This window comes from Carya illinoinensis, chromosome 6 (genome assembly GCF_018687715.1).
Source record: "Carya illinoinensis cultivar Pawnee chromosome 6, C.illinoinensisPawnee_v1, whole genome shotgun sequence".
NCBI classification, from domain to species: domain Eukaryota; kingdom Viridiplantae; phylum Streptophyta; class Magnoliopsida; order Fagales; family Juglandaceae; genus Carya; species Carya illinoinensis.
In genome coordinates this window covers 10,865,933-10,877,405 of record NC_056757.1, presented here as the reverse complement: position 1 = coordinate 10,877,405, position 11,473 = coordinate 10,865,933, and the positions used below count along the sequence as shown (strand labels likewise).

Here is an 11,473-nt window from a genome sequence, read left to right as displayed (position 1 = left end):
TTCGTGAGCAAAACAGGCTTGGATGAAGGTCAGATACATTGGAAAGTCTGAGCGGAGTTGTTGATCCAATAAGGGCTGGTGGGGCTATTGGTATAGGAGGCGTATAGAGACAAGATAGTGGTAGCAGGTGTTCTGTCGGCCTGGTAGAAAAAAGTGTGCATCCTATTCTTTTAAAAATTAAAAACCAGTTAGACGCATTACAAGAAAAAGTGGAGTGCCTTATACAGTGCGTTGAAGAGAATTTGATGATGGGCTTGGACCAGGAGGGTGGCATGGATACAGAAGGAAATGGTATGGGAGGCCTAGATACATAAAGGCTAATTAGTGAGAACCAAAGTGGCATGGGCCACTACGTTGGGCTTTAAGCGGGAGACCAATTAAGAGGGAAGGCAAAGTAGGGCTTCGGTTAAGGACTTGGACCTCAGCTCGCGGGCCAAATTTATGCTAAGAGACAGGCAAGCCCTATATGGAGGAGATGAGACACAAGCCATGTAGGCCTATCGACAGGCGGGCACCAACCAGGCACCAACCAATGGCATTGGACATGTTGCCAATGGTCTCGTTAGGCATAGGAACCACCGGCAGCAGTGGAGAGGGAGAATATAGACAGGTTTTATGGGAGTAGAGATGAGGGGAGGGTGGAACTTTTTGTGGAATCTCCTCCAATGGTCATGTTTGTGGTGCCAATGGTCCTAAACACTAGTGACCCACCTCATTTATTGTTGGCCAGTTCTTCTTCAGCATAAAGTGGACAAAAAGGGCCAATCGGTAGCACAAAAGAAGGAGAATTAGAGCTAGCGAGGGCTGGAGGTGTTGGGAACTTCAATGAAGGAGCCTTATAGCTGACAGACCCTATGTGTGAAACTACTGACTAGGAATGTAGATTTTCTCTTGCTGAGGAGGAGAGAGGGGTGTTGGTAGCCTCGAAGTGGGCATCAAAAGAAGGGGTAGAGATGGATGGGGAGCCTATACTGCTAAAGTTTCTACCACCACTCAACACACTGTCATGGACTGGGTTATGAATAAGGTGCAGGAAATCCAGCGTTGTGTAGGGATTGAGTGTGAAGGTTTTAAAGGAAAATTTATGACTTTGTTAACTGCCATTGAAGTTGTAAATATTCAGATCAAGAAATCTGGTTAAAAAAAAAAGGGAGCTCAAGAGATTAACTTGGTCTATCAATTACGAGGGTAGTTCAAGTCGAGAAAGATCCAAAAGGGGGTTGAATTTCTCTCCATGAAGCCTAAGATTATATCATGGATTGTCCAGGGGCTTAATGAGATAAATAAGCATTTGAGGATAAAAAATTTGCTCCGAAAGTAAAAGGTAGATATTTTGTACTTGTAGGAAACCAAGATGAAAAATATTTCAAGAAGCATCATTAGAAGTTTGTGGAGCTGTCCATATGTTGACTGGTTTTTTCTTGCTTTCATTGGAGCATCATGTGGAGTACTAGTTATGTGGGATAAAAGGGTGGTGGAAAAAATGGAGTATATCCAGGATACACAATAGTTTGTTCTTTTCAAAACCAGGAGGATAACTTTAGATCGACTTTTCCTAGAATTTAGGGGCCGACCATGGACAGCAGTAGAAACTTTCTTTGGGAAGAGTTGGTCAGGTTACACAACTTTTGGGACCTTTCTTGATGTATAAGCAGAAACTTTAATATTGTTAGATTCCCAAGTGAAAGATTGGTAGATAGTAGGTTGTAGCTAACAATGTTGAGTTTCTTAGATTGTATATGAGTTGTGGTTGGACTTTCCTCTCATGGGTGGTGCATTCACATAGTCCAATAACTAGATGTGATTTAGATTTGACAAATTTTTAGTCTCCCTGAAATGGTAAATTCATTACTTGGAAGTATGTCAAAAAAGACTGTCTCGCTTATATTTTGATCATTTTTCTATTTTTTAAGATTGTGGGGGAATTCTAGGAAGGAGAGATACTTTAAATTTGAAAATATATTGTTAAAAATTGAAGGCTTTGGGATCGGGTTAGGCAATGTTGGTCTTCTTATCAGCTCCAAGGTAAACCCAGTTTCATTCTTGTAGGTAAATTGAAAGTTCTAAAAAAAGATTTAAAACTTTAGAATGCGCAGTCTTTTGATGATATAGGCAACCCCAAGAAGTCACTATTGGAGGAGCTCCATGAGGTAGAAAGGGCAAAGGAGGGATGGGCCCTTTCATTAGAGGAACTTGCTTAGAGGATATAAATAGTCTCAAAACTAGGAGTGGGTTACCCTATTGGAGGAGATTTCTTGACGGTAGAAATCTTGGACTTTGTAGTTGAAAGAGGGTAATCATAGCATTAAGTTTTTTCAGAGTGGCAAATTTCCCATAAAAGAACTAATGCCATTGAAATGATGATGAATATTGATGAAGTTGTTTGCATGAAGATCCCGGTGATCCAAGAACATGTTGCTGGTTATTTTGAGCAACTACTTACCGAGCTAGAGGGGTGGAGGCCAAAGATTGATGGGCTAGCATTTGAGTCCATTGAGCAGCAGAATGTCATTTAGTTGGAGAAGTCATTTGAGGAGGTTGAGGTTCATGAAGTGGTGAGAAAGATGCTAAAAGACTTCTATGGGCATCTCCCAATTTTGTTGGGAAGTGGTGAAAGAGGACTTAATGAAGGTATTTTATGAATTCTTTTTGGTTCGAAAAATTTGAGAAAATTCTCAACACCACTTTTATTACACTTATCCCTAAAATATTAGGGCATTAGAGGCTAAGGATTACTGGTCCATTAGCCTGGTGAATGGAGTGTATAAGATCAGCTTGCAAACGACTGGGAGGAGTTTTAGGAAGGATCATTATGAAATCCCAAAATGCATTCGTATGGACAAGACAAATTCTAGACTCGGTTTTCATTGCCAATAAATATTTAGACAGTATATTAAAGTTGGGCAATCTAAGTTTCTTGTGCAAGTTGGATATAGAGAAGGCTTATGATCATATTAACTAGGATTTCTTGTTGTATTTGTTGGGAGATGTGATTTTGGGGAGATGTGGTGCATATCGATGACGTGGTACTCAGTTTGGTGAATGGCTGTCTAGTTGTTTTTTTAATAACTCCCAAGGTCTAAGGCAAGGGGATCTCTTGTTCCAACTTCTTTTTGTCATAGTCATGGAGGTATGTAGCAGAATGATTTCAACGATGGTTGACAATAGGTTTTTGGCTGGTTTTTTGGTTGATGACATACATCAAGTTACTCTTCACATCTCCCATTTGTTGATTTACTGATGATATTCTTATTTTTTGTGAGATAGATCCAAACCATATTCAGGCACTAAGGGCACTACTACTTTGCTTTGAGGCTTTGTCTGGGTTAAAAGTAAACTTATCCAAGTCAGAGTTGGTTCTCCGGCTATTGGCTAACCACCTTGGTTGTAAGATCTCTTCTTTCCCGATGAATTACCTTAAACTTTCTTTGGGGGCCATTTCTAGGGCTAAAACTATTTGAGATGCAGTAATTGAGAAGATTGAATGAAGATTGGCAAGGTTGAACAGATTGTATTTGTCGAAAAGTTGTAAGAGTTACTCTAATTAAAAGCACTCTCTCTAGTCTACCTACTTATTTCTATCCTTATTCCCAATTCCTGTAAGTGTGGCAACTGTATTGAGAAATTGTATTGTGACTTCCTTTAGAGCGAACTTGGTGATGAATTTAAATTTCATTTGGTCAAGTGGGACAAGATATGCTCCCCAATCTCTTTTGGTGGTTTGAAAATTAGAAATCTAAGGGTGTTCAATCAGACTTTACTTAGGAAATGGTTTTGGTTCTATAATAAGGAACATGAAACTTTATGAAAGTCGGTGATTGGGAGGTTAGTGGGGTTTATGGCGTGGGGAAGCATATTAGATGAGAGTGGGGAGTGTTTGTTCATCATACTAGAATTGTGATAGGAGATGGCTCAAGAACTGAATTTAGGTATGAAATATGGTGTAAAGATAAGCTCTCAGGGACTCATTCCCTACAATGTTCATACTTGCATGTGAGAAAGAAGTATTAGTGGCGAACCTCATGGAGAGAAATGGTGATTTGTTCTAGTGGAATGCGAGCTTAACTAGGGCGGCCCAAGATTGGGAAGTCAGCAACTTTGTAGATTTTTTCCAACTCTTATGGTCTGTGAGACCAAGCACCAAGCAGTTAATACTTTGTGGTGAATACCTACCTAAAAATGTATATTTTTTCAGTACATTCTTTCTATAAGGCTCTCACACAACTACAGAACAATCACTTTCAATGGAAAAAAATTTGAAAAAATGAGGCCCCTCCTAGGGTGGCGTTTTTTGCATAGACAGTGTCATTGGGAAAGATTTTGACAATGGATAACCTATAAAAACACGAGGTGATAGTGGTGGAATGGTGTTATATGTGTAAACAAAGTGGTGATACTATGGACCATCTTCTACAATATTGCGAGATTGTTAGAGTGCTATGGATTGACATATTCAAACAGGTAGAGCTAGCCCGGATTATGCCTACTACAGTGGTCGAGTTTCTAGCATGTTGGTTGAACCTCGACGATATTCTACAAATCTTAGGTGTGTGGAAGATGATTTTTATTTGTATTCTATGGTGCATTAGGAAGGAATGAAATGACCAGATGTTTGAAGGCATGGAGCGTTCATTGGAGGAGATCAGATTACTGTTTGTTAGAACTCTGTTTCTTTGGGCCCAAGTTGTAGATTTCAATGACCTCGATTTTCATGATTTTATTGTTTCTATTTTTTCCTCCTAAATACTTGTTATCTGTTGTATATCCCGTGTATACTTTGGGCTATGCCTATTTGTATTAATATAATTTAACCGTTACCTATAAAAAAATGCTTTTTATTGAATTGCCACATTAAGGCATTTAACCGTGTTTGGGTACTCAGGTGATCTCACATAATTTGACTTGATCTATGATAGTAGTGTTTTATAAGTTCCATTGAGATGCGTTTGAATATACGAAATATGTTGAGATATGTTTAATTTTTTTATAAAAAGTTAAAAATAGTGAGTCATTAATAATTGATTTGAGATATGTTAAGATGAGTTGACTCTGATGAGCTTTTTATTTATTATGAAAAAAGCCACACCTCCCTTTGTAAAAAATGAAGTACATTTGACGGTTTGAACTCACGTACATAAATTGCGTTGTGTTTGGATTCATCGTATTCTTATTGATGTTATTCAACGAATTTTCAGAGCAAATGCGCATCAACCGTTTGCATTGTCTTCCAACTGAATATTCATTCCTTCATTTTTTCTATTTTTTATTTTTTATGGTAGGAGAATATTCCTTCATACCATCATTTTTATGGTAGGATAAATGATAAAATTGAACATTTCATTTGTGAGTGTACAGAACAGTTATGAGAACTTGAATTCCAATAAAGCAATTAGGAGGAAGTCATATTGCATTGTACATGTTTTATTTAGATTTTTTACAAATACCGACAGACGCAATTCAACAGCTTGAATCGGCCTATTAGATGAATCAGTCCTTGTCATTCCAATTTTTGTAAGCCTTTTTCTATAACCACTCTCTTCAACTTCGTATCTGTACATAGAACTAGTCCAACCCCCGGATAAATATGTATATTATTTCTCATTATATGTTGATTTAACTTCACTTTTCCACTGGTTTGGCATTAGTTTGCTGAGATCTGGCAGTTTTAATTGAACCAGTTCCCAGGTGCTTAGAAAATTGAAAAATTCAAGCTGGTTTGAGGATATATTAAACATAGCCACCTAAACCATTGTACAAACTAGTTGCCTGAGAAGATGAGGATTGAGTTGAAGTGGAAGCATTCCTGATTTACTACCCTACTGTCAACCCACCAAGCCAAACCATCACAATTTTACCCATGACAGCATTAGATTCATAGTTCCTATAACAATCGGCAAGCAATTAATTGGTTGCAAACAATTAACCTCCCATATAGATTGCAACTTGCACGATACACTTAAATGTTCGTAAATATACATTATGCACCAACTTTCTCCCTCGCACAACCTTCAAAACTACAAATTACATGCATAGCTAACATGCAAGAGTAACTACTTACATTCAGATAGCCATTCATCATCAGAGCTAACTCGGGTTCTTATGACTGTCTACAGAGCATATATTGTCTACAGAGCATATATTTTCTCCATATCAGAGTTATAGTCATCAGGATCTGATATATTTGCAGAGTGAGACCACGAGAAAGACTTACTCCCACTTGCCCTTCTGATGCGTCTCTGGGAGTCGCTGCGGAAGAAACCAAAGCGTTGTCGGAATACAAAGTAGCACATACTAGCAAGAGTCCCCACAAGAATTGGTCCTCCCGTAAGAGTGATAGTAATAGCCATCCATGAACTTCCTTTTCCAACAACTACAAATGCTATTGACAGAAAAGCCCCACAAGTACAGGCGCAGGCAGCCCACATTAGCTTGTTAACTACTGACACAACCTGCTTCTGAGCCCTAGTGTCCCAGGCCACCAAAGTGATCTGAACCACAACAACGGCTAGAGAAATGAAGAGAGATGTAGCATTCAAAAGGCAGAACACTCTGAAAGCAGCAGTTCCAGCGATGTTAGCCTTGCCTGCATCCGGTCCGTCCTTAAAATATTGACCAGGCAAGTTGAATATAGCCAAGAATGCTATTGAGGCAAAAAGAACAGCAACAACTGTGATCGAATTCGTAGTGTTTTGAACAGCTTCTCTGTGAAGTTTCTTTAATTCTTTGGCAATCCCAGAAACCCGACGCCTGGTTTGTTCATTTTCTTTGAGTTGTGAGTGCACCTCATGCTTTATATCACTCACAGTCCTTTTGAGTTCAATTGCTTCATCCACTTGGCCAACATGCCTGGCATGCTTGGCGCCGGCTTCAGCTAGGAATTCCTTAATTTCCAATGCTGATTCCCCATATTGCAGTTTATCTGCCAAATCCATTGCAGTCTCATGCTGATTGTTAATAGCATTGACATCAACAGATGTAAAGCTCAGCAAAAGGCTTAGTATCTGAGAAAGAATGCAAACAATATTCAGTACCACAGCCAACATAGAGACAACAAAAATGAAATGTAAAGCCGTCAGATTTTAAACATAAGCTTAGTTTATGAAATGTGATCAAGAAAAAACTTTGAGGATATTATGTCCAAGTTTCTAGTTTACTATAGTGTAAAACATGGTGGTGGAATTATATTTAGATTATTTAGTTATAAAGAAATTAGGGCATATTTTTTTTATAAGTGAAAAATCAGAGCATATTAAGACAAGCAATTTGGTATACGTTTAATTATACTTACCAGTTTGCAAATCTAAAGGATGAAACCCTTTAAATTGCTATTTTTTCAATTTATATCATTCATAGAACAAGAAAGTTGTGTTCCCAATAGTTCGAATGCTTGTCCCGTTCTTGTGCTCTCCCCCAACCCCCTCCCCTCAAATCCTTACCACTACCAAGCCCCCCCACCCACAATCTCAACTGAAGGAAGGCTTCTCCCTTCCTCCACCCTTCCTCTCCCTCTAACAGTCCTCTCCTCTCTTTCATCCCTCCATCTTCCTTCGTTTTTCTTCTCCATTTTCATTAGTTTCTTTCCCTTCTCTTCAATCCAACTCATCACACTACCACCATCATTGGAAGCACCGCCCATTCTTCATCAGCCCATGATCACTGGCTGTTCCCTCCGTCCACTGCATGGCCGCCAGACCTACTAGGATTTCAGCCTCTTTTATACAACAATCGCTTCTAGCTGGCTGCCAATATGTCTTTCCAGACAAATTATGTTGTTTTTATATTTCTTTCAAATTTAATTCTTGTCTTTTTTTTTCAGGGACTTTTAGCCTTAGATCTACGCCCAACCGCTAGCTACCACCATACATGCACCCTCTAGAGTCTCCCGTGTCCGGATCCACCTCCCCACTGAGAATTTCTGACTTTTGACCAGCTCATGGGCCACGCACACTGCTGGCAGTGTGCACCCGGGTGTAGCAGATCCTGATGTTCCTTTTAGCCAGAAGCTTCATGGTTCTTTTTTCGGGAGCTGCGTTCTTATGCTCCACCAACAATGTGAGAAAAGGTCGTCAATGATCGTCCCAACTACAGCAGTTGCAGTGCACACCCTAGTGCTGATGAATTTTCCTTCAGCCGACGAAATCATCTTCATGATGGCTTTTTCTTGATCATGAGTTGCGAAGTTATTGGATCAAAATCGCTAGATTCCAGAAAGCTTATCCTCGCCTTGAGCGGCAGCTTTTGGGTCTCCCCATATCTCCTAAACTTTCCCCGGTCATCAGCCCGAACTGCATGAGACAGAAACTCATCTCATGTACAGTTCGGAGGCCGAGCCCCACCCAAAGCCTAAGGGGGGACACCAAACTCTGAACTGACATTTCCCAATTTATTTTAATTTTTTGCACTGTAATGCTTTTTTTTTTTTTTGAAGTGTTTGTTGGGTATTCTCACCCTCCGCTATTGTACTCTTTAATTTCATCAATCCAATTAACCCATAAAATATAGTGTTCCCAATAGTCAAGGCTGAAGCCCCTGATAAGGTTTTCAATAGCCAAAAGGCAAACAGTTAATGAGAAAGATGATGTATATATGTCCCGTATACTTGGGCTCTTGCCTTCTCTTATGATCAATAAAATCTTGTCTACCAATAAAACAAAATTTAATAAGAAAGATGGTAAAAACCACCCAATAAGTCTTCAAATGATACATCTAATTGTTTAATTCGACTTTCATGGTTAATGATAAATGCTAACAAATGTAAGAGGTAATTTTTTCACTTATGACTTGAAGCCTCGTCAGTTTTTCATACCTTGCCTGCCATCATGCAATGCCACAAACATTAAGGAAGCAATTACTTTATGCTTTTCCAAAACCCCTTCCTCATCTTAAATTACTAACAAGGCCATGTACCATCACATAAAGAGGTGATCAAGACATCCTGATAGGTTAAAAGTGATACTTTTTGTCTGTTTTTTTTTTTTTTTTTTGCCCAGTTTTGTTTTTCAATTTTTCTTGTTTGGTTTTTGTTTGAGTTTTTTGTAATTTAAATTGTTAGTTTCTTATTATTTTTGGTTTTAGTTTTCTTGATTGCCTTTTGTTTTGTTTTGTTTTTTTGTTTTTTTTTTGGTTGTTTTTTTATGAATCTGACTTGTATCTAATGTGGCAGTGTAGTTATGTGGAGCTTAGCTGGCGGGTTTGAAGTATAAATTTAACAGTCCTTAAAAAATGTAAGCTAGAATTATACTATGATGGTGTTTTAGGGAATAGATTGCAACAAGATTCTATTCACCAGTGTGTTGCCATTGTTCCAAACAGTGGAAGACATATTCAGGGTTCTGTTCTAGGCTTACAGCCAAACTAATGAATAGTAATAACTGTTCCATTCCAACTTATGTTCCCAGCAACAACTATTCCACACAGAATTAAATGAGAAAACAAATTTGATAACATATTTAACTTAAGACTAGTAGAAGAATACCTGTGAACGGCCTTTCCTTGTGGCTATATGCACAGCTGTATTACCCTTCTTGTCATGTTCATTCAGTATAGTGCAATCTGCAAGCAATATCTCTTCGACAACTGAAGGACACTGACCTTTTACGGCCATATGGAGGGCTGTTTGGCCCTTCTTATCTTTGATTCTGATTATTCCAGGATCGTGCTCTATAAGTGCTTTCACAATACGAAGGAGGCCATACCGGCCAGCCGTGTGCAATGCAGTCTTCCCATTTTTCCTTACTATCCTAACTGAGCCGGAATCAGCGCCCATGATGGCATTCACTACATCCAAATGGTCCTGAACAGCAGCTGAATAAAGGGGGCTGGTGTTTGTGGAGTCGCAAGAGTTACAAAGTTCAGGCCAAATGCCCAAAAGTTCCTTCACAATACCTAAAGAACAAGATGGCCAATATCATACTAGAAAATGTTGTCCTTTCTTCGTTGGGTAAAGGAAATTCTTCCAAAACTATAATAAATGTCAAATGCACAGTAAGGGTAAAACCTAGTACCCAATAGAGAGAGGCTTCGGATCCCAGATATGTCAGATTTTAATCTCCCAAATTCTGATTACATGAAATTAACAACTTAATGGCACCGATAAGCAACAATATATGCCTCAGAAGCGAGCAAAAATTAGGCATCTCTTTGTTAGGATGCTCAAAACACTTTTGCTTGCTTCGTGAAGCAAAAAATTATACTGATTCTAGCCTTGAAAGCTGGTACTTCCGGTCAGCGACGAAATAGTAACAACCAAACAAACTACCTTAAATCACTTCCTCTTACCATCCATGCAGCCAAAGCAGCTTATTTTCCCAATAATCTATATATCACATACCACCGAACAGAAAAGGAAAACTTTAGCTAATCCCCCAAAACCCAATCAAAATCCGATAATGACAGACAAACCAAGAAGAAAAAGAATTGAAAGCTAAAGCATAGCCACAGTTTGAGAACAATACCCAAGTGGCCCCGCTTAGCAGCGACGTGAAAGGCGTCCATATCAGACTTGGACCTGATCTTTAGAGTCTGGAGATCGGAGAATCTGAGCAAGTAGATGAACAGCTCCTGAAGATTATTCTCTGCGGCCACGTACAGGGCGGTCTCGCCTGCGTCGTTCTGCAAAGACATTAGATCGGAGACGGTGGACCCATCAGAGGGCTCGGCTCCGGTCAGCTTATCCAAGAGCTGTTTGAGGGAGTCGAGGTCACCGGAACGTACGGCAGAGAAGAAGGACTGGTGGGTGATGAAGCGCAGAGAATTGGAGTCCATCGTGTGAGAGAGTAAACACTAGATAAAGCTTCTAACTTTCCATTGAAGGAAGGAAGAATAGAAAAGAAACAGATGAAAATGGATTATATGTGGCTTATCATTCAACGGGAAGAGACTGGTAAATTTTGTTTAATGTCTTCGGACAGAGAAAGAGAGACACAGGCGCTGGTAAATGAGTTTAGTTTATGCGGTTTCTCTCTCTCTCTCTCTCTCTAAACACCTTTTTCCCCTTCTCAGAAACCCAAAAAAATCCCTCAATCCTTTGAAGACGAAGGGCAGCAGCGGGGACAAGTTAGCCCCCCCTCTCTCTCTCTCTCTCTCTCTAAACACCTTTTTCCTCCTTTCTAGAACACCGAAAAAACCTTCAATTCCTTCAAGAGGAGCGTGGAGCTGCCAGCTCTTGTCCACCAGTCCACGTAGGTTTTTTTTTTTACCATATTTTTCGTTCTACCTTTTTCTCAACTACAACATAAACTGTCATTCGGCAATCAAAAGAAACAAAAATTTTATTTGTATCCCACATTATATATAATTTATTTTTTTATTTTTTTCTTGATCAAATATGTGATGTAGATGATAATAGATAATAAGTAGAAAATTTTCTTTAGTTTAATAAAAATTAAATAAAAAAAATTAAAAATTAAGTATAATGTGTAGTATATAGATAATGAGTATCACTCTCAAAAAATACATATGCCTTATTATCTTA

At 39.0% G+C, this 11,473-nt stretch overlaps 1 protein-coding gene across 1 annotated transcript; it reads right to left on the bottom strand.

Annotated features, from left to right (window-relative positions):
• Positions 1-5,905: 5,905 nt before the first annotated feature.
• LOC122313295 (ankyrin repeat-containing protein At2g01680) lies at positions 5,906-11,109 on the bottom strand. Its single transcript, XM_043128163.1, has 3 exons — positions 10,455-11,109; positions 9,476-9,885; positions 5,906-7,001 (listed from the first exon to the last, which is right to left on the bottom strand). Exons 1-3 carry the CDS (start codon positions 10,762-10,764, stop codon positions 6,126-6,128), a joined length of 1,596 nt encoding a protein of 531 aa, XP_042984097.1. The 5' UTR covers positions 10,765-11,109; the 3' UTR covers positions 5,906-6,125.
• Between the last annotated feature and the right edge of the window lie 364 nt (positions 11,110-11,473).